Source organism: Eptesicus fuscus, chromosome 11 (assembly GCF_027574615.1).
Source record: "Eptesicus fuscus isolate TK198812 chromosome 11, DD_ASM_mEF_20220401, whole genome shotgun sequence".
Classification (NCBI taxonomy): Eukaryota; Metazoa; Chordata; class Mammalia; order Chiroptera; family Vespertilionidae; genus Eptesicus; species Eptesicus fuscus.
This window is the reverse complement of record NC_072483.1, coordinates 9030046-9052203: the sequence shown is the minus strand read 5'-3', so window position 1 is coordinate 9052203 and position 22158 is coordinate 9030046. Positions and strand designations below refer to the sequence as shown.

At 44.9% G+C, this 22158-nt stretch overlaps 1 protein-coding gene across 1 annotated transcript in view; it reads left to right on the top strand.

The window, feature by feature from the left end:
• PTPN4 (protein tyrosine phosphatase non-receptor type 4) overlaps positions 1 to 22158 on the top strand; it is a 246720-nt gene that overhangs the window by 28623 nt on the left and 195939 nt on the right. Inside the window, exon 3 of the mRNA XM_054723364.1 lies at positions 18585 to 18739. Coding sequence (XP_054579339.1) covers positions 18602 to 18739 — 138 coding nt within the window. The 5' untranslated portion in view covers positions 18585 to 18601. The remainder of the gene's footprint in view (positions 1 to 18584; positions 18740 to 22158) is intronic.

The window sequence follows — 22158 nt, the reverse complement described above, 5'->3', positions numbered from 1 at the left end:
TCTGGCTCTGAAAAACAGTGGGGTATCTGTCCGCCAGGAACAGATGGAATCTGCTGGAAACACAAAATTACTTTCGTAGCCACTCACCTTGGCTGCATCAGAGGGAGGGCAGAGCTGTCTAGATCACCTGAGGAGAGTTTGGGGAGACAGCTGAAGGGACAACCCCCAGGATCCCTGTGCTGAGTCATTCTTCTGTACCACAGATGCCATATTTCTTGGGTGGAGCTCTTTCACCCCTGTGTTATCAGCCTGGGAGAAAGCAATTGCCCCACTCTCTGGATTTCCTCTTATCCCACCCTGTGGATACTGAAAAACACACAAAAACCTGGACGTAAATAACATGTTACAAAACAATGAATGGTTTAACAATGAGATCAAGGGAAAAAATTCAAAGGGTATGTTGAAACAAATGAAAATGAGACTACGTCAACCCCAAATCTATGGGACACAGAGGAAATAGTCCTGAGAGGGAAATTAATAACAGCACAGGCCCACCTTGAGAAACAAGAAAATGTTACATAAACAATCTAATGTTATACTTAAAGGAACTTGAAAAAGAGCAATAATCAATGCCCAAAGTGACTATAAGGAAGGAAATAATAAAGTTCACAGCAGAAACAAATGAAATAGTCTTAAAAAAATACAAACGATCAATAAAACCAAGAGTTGTTTCTTTGTTTGTTTTTAAGATAAACAAGATTGGCAAACCTTTAACCAGATTCATCCAGGAAAAAAAAAAAAAAAGCAGACCCAAATAAATAAAACCAGAAATGAAAGGATAAGTAGCAGCTGAGTCCGAAGAGATACAAAGGAATATAAGAAAATATTAGGAACAACTATATGCCAACAAATTTGATAATTATGAAGACATGGATAGATTCCTAGAAGCATACAATCTTCCAGAACCAATTCAGGAAGAATCAGAGAATCTGAGTAGACAAATTACAACTAGTGAAATTGAAGCACTACTCAAAAGACTCCCAACAAATAAGAATCCTGGACCAGATGGCTTCATAGGTAAATTTTACCAAACATTAAAAGGAGAACTGAGACTTGTTCATCTTAAACTATTCCAAAAATTTAAAGAGAGAAGACTCCCAAGCTCATTTCATGAGGCCAGCATTGTCCCAATTTCAAAACTAGATAAAGACACTATAAAGAAAGAAAATTATAGGCCAGGACCCCTGATAAACATAGATACTAATATCCTCAACAAAATATAAGCAAACTGGATTCAGTAATATATTAAAAAGGTCATACATCATGATCAAGTGGGATTTAGTCCTGCCATGCAAGTTGGTACAATATGAGCAATTCAAGAAAGATGTTACACCACATAAACCAAATGAAGGCAAAAAACCACATGATTGTATCAACTGGTGCAGAAAAAGCATTTGATAAAATCCAGTACCCCTTTATGATAACTCTCAGCAAAAGATACATAACAAACCCACAGCCAACATCATACTCAATGGGCAAAAACTAAAAGCATTTCCTTCAAGATCAGGAACAAGATAGGGATGTCTGCTTCATCACTCTAAAAATATATATATGTATATTTTATTTCAGATAAGAAGGGAGAGGGAGAGAGAGAGAGAGAAAAAAACTTCAGTTATGAGAGTCATTGATCGGCTACCTCCTGCACGTCCCCTACTGGGGATCGAGCCTGCAACCCCTGCATATACCCTTACTGGGAATTGAATTGTGATCTGGCTCATAGGTCGACACCTAACTACTGAGCCACACTGACTGGTCTCTCCACTCTAATTGCAGACTAGAGGCCCAGTGCACAAGGTCCCTCAGCCTGGCCTGCGGGAATTGGGCCGAAACCGGCTCTCCAACATCCCTTGAGGGGTCCCAGATTGTGAAAGGGCACAGGCTAGGCCGAGGGACCCCAACAGTGCACAATCAGGGCTGGCGAGGTGCCACGGGAGGGCTCCAGGGCCTGTCTGGCCTGTCTCATCCAGTCCCGATCTTCCAGACCCCAGCAGTGAGCTAACCTACCTGTCGGAGCGTCTGCCCCTCGGTGGTCAGTGTGCATCATAGTGATTGGTCGAACGGTCAGACACTTAGCATATCAGGCTTTTATTATATAGAGCTAGAGGCCCAGTATGGATGAAATCGTGCGTGTGTAGGGTCCCTAGGCCTAGCCTGTGATCAGAGCCATGTCCACTGCCCCACAATGCTCCACAACACTGCTCACCGCCACCCCGGATACTCCGCGACACTGCCGCCGCCCTGCTATGCTCCTCGACGCTGCCGCTGTCCCGCGAGTCCAGTCCCCAGTCCCGCTCCGCTGCCACCCAGCCCGGTTCCCGTGGTTCCCCACTGGCTATCCAGCTATGGGAGCCTGCAGGCTGGGGGGAGGGAGTGAGGAGGTGGTCAATGCACCTCATAGAGACTGGTCAATTGGTCGTTCTGGTTGTGAACCTGGCCTTTTATTATCCTATTTAATAAAGAGGGAATATGCTAATTGACTGACACACTCTCAAAGATGGCATTGCCCACAGCCAATATGGAGGGAATATGCTAATTGACTGCCATGCCCTCAGAGATAACAGCGCCCACAGCCACAAGATGGCGGAGCCCAGTCACCTGAGCACAGCCAGGGTGGCAGGCGCGCGGCACGGCTGGGCTCCCCCCCAGGTGGGTCCGGCTGCTCTGCGTGCCTACTTCCGGAATCCCTCAGCCCCCCAGCCGCCCAGGACCGGCTCAAGGCACAGGTAAGTCTCGGATGTCGGCTGCCCAGCTGCCCAGGGCCGGCCCGAGACACAGGCAAGCCTTGGATGGCGGCTGCCCAGCCGCCCAGGGCCACCCAAGGCTCAGGTAACTAGGGCCGGCCAAGGCTTGTGCTGCTGGCAGTGGCAGCAGCAGAGGTGTGATGGGGGCATCACCTTTCCCTGATCGCTGGGTTGCCTCCCGCCCCTGAGGGCTCCCGGATTGTGAGAGGGGCAGGCTGGGCTGAGGGACTCCCCTCTAGTGCATGAATTTTCTTTCACTGGGCCTCTAGTTATAGATAGTACTGGAAGTCCTAGCCACAGCAATCAGACCAGAAGAAGATATAAAAAGCATTTAAGCCCAGCTGGTGAGGCTCAGTAGTTGAGTGTCTCTCCCTTCCCCTTCTTCTCTGAAATCCACAAAAATATATTAAAAAAAAAAAAAAGCATTCAAGTTGGCAATGAAGAAGTAAACTGTCATTGTTCGCAGATGACATGATATTGTATATGGAGAACCCTAAATGCTAGTATTCTACCAATTCTACTAATAGAATTAATGAATTTAGGAAAGTAGCAAGATACAAGTATCTAGAAATCAGTTGCATTTCTATACACCAATGAACTATCAGAAAAGGAAACTAAGAAAACAATCCCATTTGCAATTGCTTCAAAAAGAATAAAATACCTAGGAACAAATTTAACCAAGCATGTAAAAGACCTGTCCTTGGAACGTTAAAAGAGCAGCAAGAAATTGAGGAAGATACAAATAAGTGGAAGTATATACTCTGTTCATGGGTAAGAAGAATTAACACCATTAAAATGTTCATACTACCCAAAGCAATCTATAGTTTCAGTGCAATTCCTATGAAGACAGCAATGGTGTATTACACAGAACTAGAATAAATATTCCAAAAATTTATATGGAACCACAAAATAACCCAGATAGCCACAGCAGTCTTGAGAAAGAAGAACAAAGTTGGAGGAATCATGCTACCTGATCAAGCTGTACTACAAGGCCATCGTAATCAAGTTAGCATGGTATTAGCATAAAAACAGAAATAGATTAATGGAACAGAATACAGAGCCCAGAAATAAATCCATAACTCTTTAGTCATTTAATATTTGACGATGGAGGCAAGAAAATACAATGGAGTAAAGAGACTCTTCAGTAAATGGTGTTGGGAAAATTGGACAGATGTGCAATAAAATGAAACTTGATTATCTTCTTACAGCATACACAAGGATAAACTCAAAAAGTGGGTTAAAGACAAATGATAAACTGAAAAACAAAAAATCCTTAGAAGAAAACGTAGGCAGTAAAATCTCAGACCTTTCTCCTAGCAATATTTTTTCTACTTTATCTCCTAAGGAAAGGAAAAAAAAGAAAAAGTAAACAAATGGGACTACATTAAACTAAAAAGTTTTTGGACAGCAAAAGAAACCCAAGTATATGAAAGGACAGACCACTGAATGGGAGAACATATTTGCCAATGATACATGTGATAAGGGCTTAATATCCAAAATTTATGAGGAACTTATGAAACTCCACACCAAAAAATCCCAAACTGTCAAGAAATTGGCAAAAGACCTGAAAAGATATTTCTCCAAGAAGGACATACAGATGGCCAATAGACATATGAAAAGATGCTCAATGTCACTAATCTTCAGGGAAGCGCAAATTAAAACACAATGAGATATCACCTCACATCTATCCAGAATGGCTATCAACAAGTGTTTGCAAGGATGTGGAGAACAGGTTGGAGGTTGGCCGGCTGGTCCGCCCCAATTGGGGTCTGATCAGGGCCAGGCCAGCTGTGGAGAGGGGCTGCTGGCGATTGGCCGGCAGGCCCTGCCCCCGAATGGGGTGGGGGGGCCAATTGGGGGTCACTGGCTGGGGGAGGGTCTAGGGGAGGTTGGCCGGCCAGCCCCATCCCCAATTGGTGTGTGTGGGGGCGGATTGGGGGAGGAGCTGGCTGGGGGTACGGGCTGTGGGCTGATAGGGGTGTTGGGGGCTGATCGGGGTCCAGCAGCCTCGGGGAGGGGCCATGGGTGGTTGGCCGGCTGGCCCTTCCCCTGATCAGAGTGGGGGTCCGATCAGGGGCAGAGCTGGCTGGGGGGAGGGGCCACAGGCAGTTGGCCTGCCAATCCTGCCCCTGTTGGGGTGGGAGTGCCGATCTGGGGTGGGGCCAGGTGGGGGAGGGGCTGCAGAAGGTTGTCTGGCTGGCCCCGTCTCCTATTGGGTGGGTGGTTGGCTGGCTGCCCCTCCCTTCATTGGGGTGGGAGAAGCTGATCAGGGGTGGGGCCGGCTAGGGGGAGGGGCTGGGGGAGGTTGGCAGGCTGGTCCACCCCCCCATTGGGCTGGTTCGCTGGCTGCAGTGGGCGTCAAAGTGACCGGTCATTCTGGTTGTTATGGTGTTCTGGTTGCTGATATACATAGATATTCTGTAAAATCAGTTTAGTTGTTTGAATATCTAAAATAAAATGAAATTTTGTACTGTTTCAACATTGCAAACACTTTGCCCCTAAATGCTTCAGCTACCCTAAATGTTTCAGTGTGCAGTTTGTAGGTTTTCTAGGAATAAACATGTTCTCCTATATAGCCATTTGATCACACTCAGAAAATTTAGCATTGTCACAATACTTTTAATCTGACATAAAGTCCACATTCAAATTTCTCCAGTTGTCCAATCAGGTCCTTTATGCCTTCTTCCCTCTCTCCCGTCCCCCCCATTCATGGTTGGATCAGTGACCAGATTGCATTTGGTGTTATGTCTCTTTAATCTACAGCACTTTCCCAGCTTTCTTCTATATCTCCTTCTTCTTTCCCGTTCGTCCTCATCCTCCTCATATTTTTGAAGGAACCAGGCAGTTGTTTTGTAGAATATATTTTATTTTTTCATAATTAGGTTCAGGTTAACATTTTTGGCAGGAATATTGCATAGATTTTATAGTCTCAGTGTATGATGTCATGGTACTTATGACATTCATTTTGATTATGTTAAGTACTAGAGGCCCAGTGCATGACATTCGTGCAATTGGGGGGGGGGGGGGGAGTGGTCCTTCAGCCCGGCCTGCACCCTCTCACAGCTTAGGCCCACTCCCCACAGGCGAACATCGCCCAAGGGGTCCTTAGTGCTGCCACGGAGGTGGGAGAGGCTCCTGCCACTGTTACTGCACTTGCCAGCCGTGAGGCTGGCTTCTGGCTGAGCAGTGCTCCCCCTGTGGGAGTGCATTGACCACCAGGGGGCAGCTCCTGCATTGAGTGTTTGCTCCCTGGTGGTTAGTGCGCATCATAGCGACTGTTCATTTGGTTGGTTGGTTGTTTAGGCTTTTATATATATACTAGAGGCCCGGTGCACAAAATTCGTGCACGGGGTGTGCGTGTGTGTCCCTCAGCCCAGCCTGCACCCTCTCCAATCTGGGATCCCTCTCACAATCCAGGACTGCTTGCTCCCAACTGCTCACCTGCCTGCCTGCCTGCCTGATTGCCCCTAACTGCTTCTGCCTGCCAGCCTGATTACCCCATAACCACTCCCCTGCCAGCCTGATTGATGCCTAACTGCTCCCCTGCCAGCCTGTTTGCCTCTAACTACCCTCCCCTGCAGGCCTGGTCACCCCTAACTGCCCTCCCCTGCAGGCCTGGTCCCCCTCAACTGCTCTCTCCTGCAGGCCTGGGTCCCTCACAACTGCCCTTCCCTGCAGGCCTGGTCTCCTCCAACTTCCCTCCTCTGTCGGCTTGGTCACCCCTAACTACCCTCCCCTGCAGGCTTGATCACCCCCAACTGCCCTCCCTTGCAGGCCTGGTCTCTCCCACCTGCCCTCCCCTGCTGGCCATCTTGTGCTGGCCATCTTGTGTCCACATGGGGGCAGCCATCTTGTGTGTTGGAGTGATGGTCAATCTGCATATTACTCTTTTATTAGATAGGATAGAGGCCTATCCTGCATGGGTGGGGGCCGGCTGGTTTGCCCTGAATGGTGTCCCAGATCAGGGTGGGGGTTCCCTTGGGGCATGGGGTGGCCTGGGCGAGAGGCCTGTAGTGCTTTGCAGGCCGGCCACGCCCCCTGGCGACCCAAGCGGAGGCCCTGGTATCTGGGGTTTATTTATCTTCTACAATTGAAACTTTGTAGCCTGGAGCGGAGCCAAGCTTTCTGCTTGCTCCGTGGCGGCAGCCATTTCTGTTGGGACTTTTGTATCTTCTATAATTGAAACTTTGTAGCCTTAAGCGGAGGCTTGGGCCAGCCAGGGTGTTTGGAAAGCTTGGCTTCCTCCATTGCCGGGGAAACCCAAGCCTCCCTCCTGCTTTCTGTGGCCGTAGCCATCTTGGTTTGGTTTATTTGCATATTCGCTCCTGATTGGCTTGTTGGTGTAGCGGAGTGATGGTTAATTTGCATATTACTATTTTATTAGATAGGATAGAAGATTTTCTATTCTTGCTATTATTTTGAAACATAAACTGTCTCAGTTGGCTGGTTTAAGCCCTTTTAAACTGTTTCTCGTGTTTTTTGACCTGTTCTCATCAGATTTGGAGGACTTCTTTATTTACTGGCATAAGATATTCAGCCTGATGTTGTATTTTTCCTTGTGCCAGATCTGAAATCAGCCATTTCTCCAAAGGAGTTTTGATTCCTTTTAGAATAGAACAATATAAAGGGCATTAGGTTTATTCATTGTTTTGGAGTATTTTTGCTTCTAGGTTCTAATAGTATACAGAGATAGCAGATATATTTTTTAAAAGATTACTTGTATATCAATATCTCTAATTTCAATTTAATGTTAGTTTTTTCCATGCCAATATCTGATCTTGTTTTTTCTTCTATATTGAGACTCCTGGTTGCCAACAACATTAACCTTTTGCACTCGGATGTCGAGTGTGACTCGACACGGTTAGCATCGGTAGCCCATCCCTTCCTTCCCTCCATCCCTCCTCCTTTATTTGGGCTTTTCTTACATTAAATAATTAAGTTTGTATGAAAAGAAACTCCAGTTTTTTATTCTACTGTCGCGCTTTGTAAAATCTGGGGTATTTAAAAAATTAAATCCTGAGTAGAATAAAGGAATCGAGAAAAAACCAAGCAAGTGCAAAGGGTTAATATATTTATATATTTTTTCATATACCAGTGGCTTGGTGCATGAAATTCGTGCATGGGGTGTGGGGGTCTCTCAGCCCGGCCTGCACCATCTTCAATCTGGGACCCCTCAGGGGATGTCGGACTGACGGTTTAGGCCTAATCCCTAAACCATCAGTCGGACATCCCCCTTGCAATCTGGGACCGCTGGCTCCTAACCACTCACCTGCCTGCCTGCCTGATCGCCCCTAACCACTCTTCCTGCTGGCCTGCTCACCCCCAACTTCCCCCTTGCCAGCCTGCTCACCCCCAACTGCCCCCTCCCCCCCGCTGGCCTGATCACCCCCAACTGCCCCCCCCCCTCCCCGCTGGCCTGATCACCCCCAACTGGCCCCGTCAGCCTGGTCACCCCCAAAAGTACCCACTGCTGGCCTGCTTGACCCCAACTGTCCCCCACTGCCGGCCTGCTCACCCCCAACTGCTCCCCCTGCTGGCCTGCTTGCCCTCAACTGGCCCCCCTGCTAGCCTGTTCACCCCCAACAGCCCCCTCTGCCAGCCTGATTGCCCCCAACTGTCCCCCACTGCCGGCCTGCTCACCCCCAACTGCTCCCCCTGCTGACCTGCTTGCCCTCAACTGGCCCCCCTGCTAGCCTGTTCACCCCCAACAGCCCCCTCTGCCAGCCTGATTGCCCCCAACTGCCTCCCACTGCCGGCCTGCTTGCCCCCAACTTCCCCCCCACTGGCCTGCTCGCCCCCAACTGCCCTCCCCCCCGCTGTCCTTATCACCCCCAACTGCCCTCCCCTCCTCGCCTGATCACCCCCAACTGCCCTCCCCTCCTCGCCTGATCGCCCCTAACCACCTCTGCCTCAGCCCTGCCACCATGGCTTTGTCTGAAAGGACGTCTGGAAGGTCTCCCAGAAGGTCTCCTGGTCTAATTAATATATTACCCTTTTATTAGTATAGATATTTATTCAATTATATAGTATATGCAAAATAGTTTCAGAATGCTGCATCAAGAGCACTACCAACAACAAACTTACTAAGTAAAAATTATAGTTTATTTGTTTATTTATTTATTCTGAGAATAAATCCTGTGGTGGTTCTATACTCATGGGCATGTGTCAGCAAACTGGTCTTCTGGTCAATTCTGACCTGCCACCTGTTTTTGTATGGTCCATAAACCTAAGACTGATTTTTATATTTTTACTTTTTAAAAATATTTCATTACAAAATTATGAAAATTATATGAAATTTGAACATCAGTATCCACAGTTTTATTGGAATACAGCAGTGCTCATTTATTGACATACTGCTTATGGCTGCTTTCATGCTAAAAGGTAGAATGGAGCAGTTCTGACAGAGATTGTATGGCCTACAACACCTAAAATACTTTTTGTCTGGCCACTTACAGAAAATGTTTGTCAAACCTAGACAAGAATATTGTGTTCAACAGTTAGTAGGATCATTTTTTTCCTCGGTGGTTGTGTTATTTATTTGACTTACTGTTCATTTGTGTATCCTATTTTAGGGAGAAAGGAAAAATTTGTAAATGTTGGAAATTAGAAATTATTGAATTTAGAGCTAGAAGCGAATTTAGAGATCATGTGATTTTGCATTGCGCAATAGGTCAACCACTAGCCAAATGTGGCCATTTGAATTTAACTCAACCAAAAAATTTGTTATCAACAAACTCATAGATATAGATAATGCTATGGTGGTTTTCAGAGGGGAAGGCAGTGGGGGAAGGATGAAGAGGGTAAGGGGGGTCAAATGCTACATGGTTACAGAGTGAGACTAGTCTTTGGGTGGTGATCACACAATGCAATATACAGATGATGTATTGTTTTATATTATAGAACTAGAGGCCTGGTACACGAAATTCATGCACGGGAGTGTGTGTGTCCCTCAGCCCAGTCTGCACCCTCTCCAATCTGGTGGAAATTGATGAAATGGAGAGTGCAAAGGATCAGATTAAAGATTTGTAAAACTCACAAATAGTGATGATTCTTTTTCAATATCTTTCTTCAGTTAATTTAGGTGCTTTTATAGTTGGCTTTGAAAAGAACAATCAAAAGAATATTTTTAGCATGAGAAAGTAGAAATTTCATTACATTGTTATGGCAATAATGTATTGCCTTTGAGATTAGACAGATCTGGATTCACATGCTATTTGATCACTTTTGCCTGTGTAACCTCAAACTAGTTGCTATCTGTATAAGAAATCAGGCATATTAACATGAAGAAAAATGGCCAAAATATTCATTATGTTAAGTTGAATTGAATCTAGTTATGTAGTCAACAGATTATGAACCACAACATTAACCCTTTGCACTCGCTTGCTTTTTTCTCGATTCCTTTATTCTACTCGGGATTTAATTTTTTAAATACCCCAGATTTTACAAAGCGCGACAGTAGAATAAAAAACGAGTTTCTTTTCATACAAACTTGGCCGGGCCGAGCCGGGAGCTCCCCGGGGGTCCCCGGGGCCGATCGCCACCCTGGGGGGGCGTGGCCGGGCCCAGCCGGGCGCTCCCGAGGCGGGGGTCCTCAGGCGATCGCCACCCTGGCCTAAATGGCTGGTGCTGAGAGGGATCAATGGGGCCGGCGGAAGGAGCGGGTGGTAGTTGACCACCAAGGGCATCTGCAGCAGCTGGATGCAGAGCTCGGGTCCGAGTTCTCCAGGTTGGCCTCCGTGGGGTCCGCGTCGCACCCATAGTGGCCGAGTGGGGACGCTGGCATCGTAGCCCCAGCACGAGGCCAGCTTCCCAAGCCAGGCTGCGGAGGGAGGGAGGGCCTCTGGGCTGGGAGCACTCCCCCACCCCAGTGGACAGGGCACAGAGAGCGAGCAGCAGAGAGCTACTAGGGGTGGTGGGTGTGGTGGCCTGGCTTCCAAGAGGCTGGCTTCAGCTGCTGTGGCCTGCACTGAGGTGGCTGGTGGTGGGGGCAACTGCGGGGGCGCATCCGAGGCTGGGGCACTGGGAGACGTGGGACTGCAGTCCAGAAAGCGAGGCTCCGGAGGACCTGGTCACCGACCCCCGGCATTGAAGCCGCCTCCTACAAGATGTATCCTAGCCTAGGTGCGTGGGAAGCAGGTTCAGGAACCTCTCCCTTTGCGGCGCCAGAGCCCAGGCCTGCCAGCGCCCCAGAGGAGACCCCCGCCAGGATCGGGGGCGTGACCAGTCTCTAAACCAGGGCGGCCATTAGCCCAGGCCTGCCAGCACCCCAGAGGAGACCCCTGCCAGGATTGGGGTCATGACCAGCCTTCAAACTGTGGCGGCCCCTAGCCCAAGGAGGCCTCCTGGCCAAGGACGCCTGAGTCTGTTCTTGACCTAGGGCCGGGCTCTCCCCGCAAGGGACTCAGAAGCCGCCAGAGTCTAACTGCCAGTCTCTGGGACTGCATCCACTGTCCACCAAAAAGTAGGGCCATCAAACCATTCAGTCTCAGTGCAGGCACAGGTCCGTGGCTGATGGGGTGGAGGCCAGACCAAAACAAAACAGCAGAAACACCCTGCCCACCTGGGCGGGTACTGCTGTAGTCCACGTGGCCTGGGCAGTGTAGAAAGCGCTACCTTCTCCCAGGTCCTGTGCTGGCACTGCCGCCTCGCTCACCCTCAAGCCCCCCTGAGTCCTGACAGCAAAGTGTGTGGGGCATTCTACAGGAGTTGTGCCGTTCTGGGTGCTTTTGCCCAAAGACACACTTTGGGATGAATTCAGAGCCACATCTCATTTCCCATGAGACTGGAAGAACCATGTCAAAGGATTTTGACAAAAGCTTTCCACATCTCTGTTTATTCTTTTGAATCCATAAAACGACCTTAAAAAAAGCATTCGGGCCACCTAAGAAAGAATGCACTTTCTGGCCAGAGCACGCAGGATTCTTTTGCCCAACAGGTTAAAGGGAGCAGAGCTGGCACAGTGGGAATGGCCCTGGTGCCCTATGAGGAGACCGGGGGAATGGGGTTGCTGAAATTCCATAAGCCTCTTGCCACCTTCTCCTTTGCAAACCACACCATCCAGATCCACCAGGACTGGAGGCAACTGGGAATCACAGCCGTGATTTGGGACGCGGTAAGCAAATCTTGAGGGGCCTCTGAAAACATCTGCAATTGATTATAAGACTGGTATTTATTTAAAAAGAAATAAAAGAACAGCTTTGTTGAGATATAACCCATATACTGTACATGTCACCTAAAGTGTACAATGAACTGGTTTTTTAAAGTAAATTCAGAGTGGTACAACCATCACCATGCTCAATTTTTAAATATCTTCATGACCTATCCCCTCCAAAAAAAACTTCTACCCACTGGAATCACTTTCCTGATCATCTTCCCCAAAATAGATTGCACTTTAAAGGTGGGTAAAGGAAAGCTGAGGGAAGTTAAAACACTGCACAAAGGATATTGTAAGATGACAAAGCCCAAAGTGAAGATCATGTGTTTTCTTTAAAAAATATACATTTTTAAAATTTCAGAAAGGGAGAGGGAGAGAGAGATAGAAACATCAATGATAAGAATCACTGATCAGCCGAAACCAGTTTGGCTCAGTGGATAGAGCGTGGGTCTGCGGACTGGAAGGTCCCAGGTTCGATTCCAGTTAAGGGCATGTACACACCGGTGGGGGGTGTGCAGGAAGCAGCTGGTCAATGTTTCTCTCTCATCGATGTTTCTAGCTCTCTATCCCTCTCCCTTCCTCTCTGTGAAAAATCAATAAAATATATTAAAAAAAAAAAAAAAAGAATCACTGATCAGCTGCCGCCCACAGGCCCCCTACTGGGGATTGAGCCCGAAACCCAGGCATGTGTGCCCCTGATCAGAATCAAACCTGGACTCTTCAGTCCACAGGCCGATGCTCTCTCCATTAAGCCAAACTGACCAGGGCCATGTGTTTTCTTCAAGTTCTGCGTGGTTGTAATGGTCCCCAAATCTATACTAATAAAAGGGTAGTATGCTAATTAGAGTGGTTGTCTTCCGGACATCTTTCCAGACAAAGCCGCAGTGGCTACAAAGGCCAAGGCTCAGGCAGCCATAACCAGCTGCAGTGGCAGCAGCATTGGGGTTATTGGGGTGGTGCCTCCAGAGGGAGGCCAGACTGGGGGCCAAGGCACAGGCAGTTTGGGGTGATCAGGCTGATAGGGGAGGGCAAGGTAGGGGCAATCAGGCTGGCAGGAGATCAAGGTAGGGGCGAGCAGGCAGGCAGGCAGTGGGGTTAGGGACAATCAGGCAGGCAGGCAGGTGAGTGGTTAGGAGCCAGCGGTTCCGGATTGTGAGAGGGATGTCCGACTGCTGGAAGTTGGACATCCCCTGAGGGGTCCCAGATTGAAGAGGGTGCAGATTGGGCTGAGGGGCACCCCCCCACACTCCCCCCTCCCCCCAGTGCACAAATTTCGTGCACCGGGCCTCTAGTTTTATATATAAAAACCTAAGTGACTGTTATGACCAGATAACTGGATGACTGGCTGATAGCTATGACGTGCACTGACCACCAGGAGGCAGACGCTCAATGCAGGAGCTGCCCCCTGGTGGTCAGTGTGCTCCCACAGCCAACCTCCCATGGTCCTTTACCCCGGCTGGCTGGCGTCGATCACCGGCCAGGCCGAGGGACGCCACCCGTGCACGAATTCATGTACCAGGCCTCTTGTTGTGCAATAAATTACTACTAATTTAGCAGAATAAAACAGCACATTTGTTTTCTTCCAGTATCTGTGGGTCAGTAGTATGGGTACAGCTTTGTTTTAGTTCTCATAAAGTTAAAAACTACATGTTGACTGGACTGCAAGAGCTTGAGGTTCTCTTCCAAAACATGTTATTGTTGACAATTAAAATAAACTGGGTCTGAGGTCTTCAGGTATTTGCTGGCTGTCAGCTGTTAGACAGTTCCTGCACTTCCTTGCCGCATGGCTCTGTCATAGGCCCTTTCACAAAATGGCAGATCATGTCTTTAAAGCCCGCATCAGAATTTCCTTCACTTCAGGAAGGTTCCAGTCTTTCTTTTAAGGGCTTTCACCTGATTAAGTCAGGGCCACCAAGGGTAGTCTCTCTCTTTTAAAAAAATACATTTTTAAAAAAATATATATTTTATTGATTTTTTTACAGAGAGAAAGAGAGAGGGATAAAGAGAGAAACATCGATGAGAGAGAAACATCGATGAGAGAGAAACATCGATCAGCTGCCTCTTGCACACCCCCTACTGGGGATGTGCCTGCAACCAAGGTACATGCCCTTGACCGGAATCGAACCTGGGACCCTTGAGTCCGCAGGCTAACGCTCTATCCACTGAGCCAAATCGGTTTCGGCTAAAAAAATACATTTTTATTGATTTCAGAGAGGAAGGGAGAGGAAGAGGGAGAGATAGAAACATCAAGTTTTAAATCTATTTTGATTTATTCCTTCTTTGTGTTCTTTCTTTATGTAGATGTGAGTTTAGACCTGTATTGTTTTCCTTCTCTCTAATGAACTTTAAAAATACCTTGCAAGGCAAGTCCACTGGAAACAGATTGTCTTTCTCTTTTTGTCTGAGAAAGTCTTTATTTCTCCTTTGAAAGGTAATTTTTCAGGATACAGAATTCTAGGTTGGTAGGTATTTTCCTCCCCTCAACATTTTAAATGTTTTATTCCACTCTCTTCTTGCTTGCATGGTTAAGAAGTTAGATACTATTATTTGTTTTCTGTAGGTAAGGTGATTCTTTTCTTCTGGCTTCTTTCAGGATTTTTTTTTTTTAGTCTTTGATTTTCTGTAGTTTAAAAATTATATGCATAGATGTATAGGGTGGGTTGTTTGTTTTGTTTTTATTTTGTTTTGTATTTTTCCTTCTTGGTATTCTCTGAGATTCCTCGATCTGTGGTTTGATGTCCAGCATTAATTTGGGGAAATTGTAAAAAAGAAATAAGGTAGAAATTCTCAGTCATTATTGGTTTATTTCTGTGGTTTTTTTTTCCCCTCTTCTTCCGATATTCCCATTACATGTATGTTATACCTTTTGTAGTTGTCCCATAGTCCTTGGATATTCTTCTGTGTGTTTTTTCCATTCTTTGTTTTCTTTGATTTTCATTTTTTAAGTGTTCTATTGATATATTTTCTAGCTCAGAGATTCTTTACTTTGCTGTGTCTCATGTACTAATAAGCCTATCAAAGGCATTATTTATATCTGGGTTTTTTTTTCCTTCTAACATTTCTTTTTGGTTCATTCTTAGGGTTTCTATCTCTCTGCTTACAATATTCATCTGTTCTTGCTGTCTACCTTATCCATTAGAGCCCTTAGCATATTAATTATAGTTGTTTTAAATTCCATGTCTAATAATTCCAACTTTCCATGTCTGGTACTGATGCTTGCACTGTCTCTACACAGTGTGTTTTTTACCTTTTGGTATGCCTTATAAATTTTTCTTGATAGGTAGATATGATATTTTGCTAAAAGGAACTGCCATTAATAGGGCCTTAGTAATGTGGTAGTAAGGTTGGGGTAGGGCAGTGGTCGGCAAACTGCGGCTCGCGAGCCACAGCCGCGGTTTGCCGCTCTGTTGACTAATGAGTTTGCCAACCACTGGGGTAGGGGAAACATTCTTTCCCCAGGGCAGGGAATGTCCAGCCCGCAGGGCCTGAGAAATCATTTGGTCTGGCCCTGCCAAGGCATTAGGGGTGAGTTAATTAAATGTTTGACCAAATACAGCAGGCTGATTTTTAAGTTGATAATTTTGTATGGCCCATGAGTGATGTTATAAATATCCAAATGGCTCTTGGTAGGAATAAAGTTCCCCACCCCTGCTTTAGTCCTACATTTTGCTCCTAGTATTTTAGTGAACTTATGCCTCTGGACTGTGAACTTCACAAGTGTTTTTCATTTTTTTCTCTCCCCCAGGTGGGACAGCATGGCTAGAGTAGGCTGGGGTTGGTTATTTTCTTTGCCCCAGGTCCCTTAGGCTCTGATTAACTAGTTTCTTTTGAGTGTAGCTCTTGTTAAGAAGGACCGAATGCTCTGGTTTGTAATTTCATATTGGTCACCCCATCTCACCAACCTGTGGGAAGCCCAAGAGTGTTTCTCTCTAATATTTTCTATGGGAATCTGGTTGAGTTCCTGGAGGTAAATCTCACAATATTATGGGAGCCTTCCAATAACTGGGTCCCCCTGGAGTTTTTATTTATTTTATTATTATTTTTAATCCTCACCTGAGGACATGCTTTAAAGAGAGGAAGGGAGAGGGAGAAACATTGATGGGTTGCCTTTCATATGCTCCCAAACTGGATGAAACCCACAACCCAGGTATGTGTCCTGACCGGGAATCTAACCGGCAACCTTTCGGTACACAGGATGATGCTCAATCAACTGAGCCACTCCAGCCAGCCCAACTGTTAAGAATTGTCCACATTGAGTCTCCAGCAATTCATCAGTTACAGTTCAGGCTTTCCTACTACTCATGCATTGGCTCCTATGGCAGTTTCTGCTTGTGTGTCTCTACTCTGGTAAGTTGTGACTCTTCATATGTGCCTGTCTCTCCAGCTTATGGATTTTAAACTTTGAATCCTTGAATGTTGGAAAATGTCTTTAGCTTTATTCTTTCACATTGTCAAACAATGGTCGTTGACTCCATTTCAACGCCAAAAGGAACCCCCAATTTGGAATGTGCTGAAGAAGTTCAATTTTTATACAGCATGGCTATGACAGCAGCATTACTGGAACAGCTCAGTTGTGATACAGCATGGCTGTGAAGCAGCCCTAGGACTAGCCATCCCTGGGGCCAGGCCTCTCTCTGGCTAGATAGCTCAACTCTGCTCCTCACTGATCCGCTCTGCTTCCTGCCTGTCTGCTTTGGCTTGCATTGGTGTGCTCTGCTCTGTTCCGGTGAGACATCTCTGGTGTTTCAGCTCAGCTGGGGAACCGCAGTCTTTGGTGGAAAGGGAAAATGTGCTTCCAGAGCCAGAGGAGAGCTGGCTTATGTGGACCTGCTCCCTGATTGGTTGGTATGTTCCTCTTTCACAACAGGTTTCCAAATCTTCAAAGTTTGATTGGTCCAAAAGACATTGTCCTGAATGGTCAGAATAGAGCTACTCTGGATGGTTGGAGCTGTGCAGGTTTAATTGGATGTGGAAAGGCTCAGTCCTGTTGGGTAAATAGGATTCCAGGAACCCCTTTGTAAGGGTTGGCTTAGGTGGCAGAAACACACTGCAGGCAAGCAGTTCAGTACAGAGGCAGGGAGTTTAGTGCAAGCTTCTCCCTGAAGTGCAGTTTGTGTGAGTCGTTCCTGTGTAGAAATGGCTGCTGGGCTCTGAGCTCTGTTTTTGTCTTTGTTGTTTTTAAGTTTGAGCCCAGTTAACCACCAGGAGCCCTTCTTAGTAGATGTCTTCTTTCCGAGGGCCCACAATACGAATTCTAATTTTGGGGGTATATACTTCTGTGTTTCAAATACAGTAAAGACTCAATATAATAGACTAATTCAGGCAAGTGGGTGTCTGTTATATAATTAAGTAGGTTTTCCAAATGTGTAGGTTAAAAAATTGACAAATTAGTTTACCTGTTTTTGCTTATGTAGACATGTTTGTGTAATTAAAATTATGTATGAAAAGTTTAATTTCATAGAAGCGTTTTCTATATGTATTACAGTAATTTTAAATTTATACTGAATAGGTCTAGTAAATACGTGCATTCACCAGTCACCACAAGTAAACAAATGCACAGGACTGGGGCACATGGCTGGGGTATGGCTTAGCACATATGAGAACATCAGCCAGCTGGCATGTGTTAAAACTGCTGCAGAATGTCATGCCATGGGACAACAGAACCAATTACCACAGGAAATGTGGTGTAATCATTCGCAGAACATTGTTTACCAGTGGTGACTCTTTAATTTAAATATGTAAGCTATAATTGTAGATACCTGATATTTATTTATGTCATTGAAATTACTAGTGTTTTTTCCAACATAAGGCCTATGTGCTAAAATTTGTTAAAAGTAACAAGAAAACGTGTTAATTTACTTATAAGCAAAGCTTGGTTAATTGGGTGTTAATTTTCACATATGACATATAGCCGGAAATTTTGTCCATTTAATCCAAAGTCTGTTAAATCAAGATCCATAAAATTGAGGGTTTACTGTAAATTTCTTTCAAACTTTGAAGATACATCTTCATTGTTTTGTAATATCAAATGCTGCTTATATCGGTGTGATACCTGTTCTTCTGTAGGAAATATACTTTTTCCCCTCTTAGGTTATAAGTTGAGATCCAAAGATCTGTAGCTTTAAGTTTTTGTTTTTGTGTTAAGAATAATAAGAGTAATCCTATTAGAATTAGTTTGAATTTGAGGATAGTTAAAATGAAGGGCATTGTATTAAAAAAAAAAACCCAAAACGCCATGTTTCCTCCTAGCCTTACGCTTAATAAAGGAATGGAGCCCTTCAGAGTTAAATAATCTTCCCTCCTGTTGCCACTTTGCAGTGTTTTTAATGCTTGCATCAATGAGTAATGTTCAACTTCCTGAAGTAGCAAATTCTCCTTCCCTCTTTTGACTACTAAATTTATATGTTTTGAATTGGAATATGATTCCCTGAACAATTTTTCTGTTTTTCTCAATGCAACAGTTAAAAATAAAGCTTTTTTTTAGGTAGGTTGTAATTTTAGTTTAGATAATGAACTATATGTATGGTATCTTCTTTTATACTTACAAATTCTTATCTGGTTATTTCAAAATTTATAACTGCTTTTTACCTAAGTGGTAATTGAAAAACACATAGTAAATTTGTGTTTTAAATAAACTACTCTGTATCTTGAACTATTTTATTCAGTGATTATTTTTTCCCCCAACTTAGACCTTGTGTGGACAGTAATGACCTCACGTTTCCGTTTGCCTGCTGGCAGAACCTACAATGTACGAGCATCAGAGTTGGCCCGAGACAGACAGCATACAGAGGTGGATTGCAACATTCTTCTTCTGGATAACACTGTACAAGTTTTCAAAGTTAGTGTAAGTATTTTATGTTGCTCTCTTTTAAAAATAATATCTGGTTATAATTAAAATTGGTTAATTATAGTAGAGGTTGAAACTCTTACTCAGTGAAGAACAGTTTTGTAGTGCAGGTTTGTAACTATCAAGTACAAGTTCTGATTCAAACACTGTCTTTAAAAAAGTTGACAAATCAGCAGTGCATTATGATTAATTAGTGGAGCAGAACAATAGTATATGGGTAGTTTTTATAAATGTGCCTGAAAGGAATTTGTTCTCCTAAATAACTTATACATTTTCATTTTAATCTTTCTTATACTGCCTGTGAATAAAACCTTTGCTAAACAGAGATAAATAATAGCCCTGATATTATCTGAGTCTTATCTGGAATATTTATTCAACAAATAATTTGTTCATCTTATTTGTGTATAGTTTAATTTGCTCAACATTATTTGTGAGTTTCACCCATGTGGTGTGTTAACAGTAGTTGGTCATTTTCATTGCTGTATTGTAGTACTTGTTGTTATATGAATATACTGTAATTTACTTGTCCATTGATTTATTACCATTTACTTGTCAAATTTACTGTTGGTGTTTATTTGGATTGTTTCCACTTTTGTCTCTTATCAGTAATGTTGCTGGTGAATATTCTTGTGTATGTCTTGATATATATAAGGGTGCATTCCTGCTTTTTGTTTAAAAAATTTGAAGCCAAAAGAAAAGATGAAAAAGTATGATGAATACCCATATACCCTTTACCTAGATTAACCTGTTCTTAACATTTTGTTGTACATTTACTTTCCTTTTCTTTTTCTGTCATTATTTTCTAAAAGTGGTTCATTTTGCCTGTATTTCAGCATCCTAAGAGCCTCACAGTATCATTATCACACCCGAAAATTTAACATCCTACCTAATAAAAGAGTAATATGCAAATTGACTGTCACTCTAACCCACAAGATGGCCGCCCCCATATGGCCAAAGATGGCTGCCCCCATGTGGACACAGATGGCCGGCAGAGGAGGGCAGTTGGGGGCGATCAGGCCAGCAGGGGAGGGCAGTTGGGAGCGACCAGGCCTGCAGGGGAGGGCAGTTGTGGGGAACCAGGCCTGAAAGGGAGGGCAGTTGGGGTTGACCAGGCTGGCAGAGGAGGGCAGTTGGGGGAGACAGGCCTGTAGGGGAGGGCAGTTGGGGGTGACCAGGCCTGCAGGGGAGGGCAGTTGGGGTGACCAGGCCTATAGGAGAGGGATGTTACGGAGGGGGGGGGGAACCAAGCCTGCAGGGGAGGGCAGTTGGGGTGACCAGGCCTATAGGAGAGGGATGTTGCGGGGGGGGGGAGGGACCAAGCCTGCAGGGGAGGGCAGTTGGGGGTGACCAGGCTGGCAAAGGAGGGCAGTTGGGGGAGACAGCCCTGCAAGGGAGGGCAGTTGGGAACAACCAGGCCTGCAGGGGAGGGCAGTTGGGGGCGACCAGGCCAGCAGGGGAGAGCAGTTAAGGATGACCAGGCCTGCAGGGGAGGGCAGTTAGGGGTAACCAGGCCGACAAGGGAGGGCAGTTAGGGGTGACCAGGCCAGCAGGGGAGGGAAGTTGGGGGCGACCAGGCCTGCAAGGGAGGGCAGTTAGGGGCAATCAGGCCTGCAGGGGAGCAGTTAGGCATCAATTAGGCTGGCAGGAGAGTGGTTAGGGGGTGATCAGTCTGGCAGGCAGAAACTGTTAGGGGCAATCAGGCAGGCAGGCAGGCAGGCAGGCAGGCAGGTGAGCAGTTGGGAGCCATCAGTCCTGGATTGTGATAGGGATGTCCGACTGCCCTAAATGGGCAGTCGGACATCCCTCGAGGGGTCCCAAATTGGAGAAGGTGCAGGCTGGGCTTAGGGACACACACACACACACACACACACACACACACACCGTGCACGAATTTTGTGCACCAGGCCTCTAGTTATGAAAATAATAGCAGTAGCCTGTGTCACAAGGAAGAACTGGGGGAAACTAGCCTGTTCCAGTTATTAACAGTGGAACAACTTGGGGTTGATGAATATTTAGTAGGCTGAATCTTCTCCTTTTTTTCATGTTGAAGTACTTGTTAACCAAATTAATAGTACAAATAGAATTATAAAAGGGGGTTTACCTGGTGGATGCATATTGAGATGGGAAGCCAAAGGAGTATAAGGATGATGGATTTGGCTAAATGAAACTTAATTTACTTGGACTCATTCTACAGTCATATTTGTAAAGGAAGATAGGATTTGGGGGATTTTTTTCCTGGTTATTGTTCCATTGACTTTATTTCACATATGAGAAAATAGATTTAGTCATTAGGTTACTTGCCAAGTTAATGGCAGAGCCAGGACCATGTACGTTTGTGTTGTGTTTGCAAGGTCTGTTAGGACCTCTTATTTTCAACACTTGATTATTTTATCAAGGATTATTTATTAAGTAGTACTTTAGCCCTACTTAAATTTGATGTGTTAATTCCTTTTAAAATATTATTATTTGTGGATGTCACTCAGATTCACTCAAGTTTTTGTTTGTACATTTATTGGTTTATTCATGTATACAATTTTACAAACCAAACAGTTCTGTTAAGTGTTATAACAAAAACTAGCAGACTCTCACTCTGTTACTTCTTAGAAGTAACCACACTCAACACATTAAGTTTATCTCTAATATTTATTACCATAAGTCTAAGAAACATGCTTATATTATTTCTGGTTTTGTCTGCTTTGGTTATTCTTTTTGTTGTTGTTCATATTATGTATTGACTTTGGAGGATGAGAATTTAGATCTCTTATACCTCTCTTTCCACATACTTCCTGTCATCCTGTCAATAAACAAAGAAGTTATTATAGTAATATTTTGTTAGTTCAATATTTTTTTTCCCTAGCGAGAAATTCTTCAATTATATGCCTGTAGTTTGTAGAGCTGAATGAGAGAAAGGGAACTGAAAGGTCTCAACTCTTCATATGTAGGCTTTTCTTACTTTGTAGATTTTCCATGTACAATAAAAAGTAATCAACTGTACCTTATGTCCCTGATTCCATAATATTACTGGCTCATTTTCTTCAGAGAGCAAATCTCTAGTTCTTACAGAGATTGGCAATAGGAAGGGGCAAGTGAGAGGGGGGATCTCTTGGTCAGAGAAGGGGCTGTTTTACAAACTAGCTTTGATTACTGCCTTTACTGTTTTTTTTTAGTGTGTCTTAGGCAAACATCTCTGTCCAGTCTGCCTCATTTAGCTTTGACATCTCTTAGATTGATTTTCAGTGTCTGACCTGAAGGAGAATTTAATCTTTACCAAGATTTTTTTGAGTAAAATCAGATGTTAAAATGGAACTGATCATCTTGAGTGCAAACAGACACGATAATTTGCCAATTTTCATAGTGTGTGAAAATTCAAACATTGTAGTATATGATCAATCTTTAAAGATTTTCTTACTCTGTTT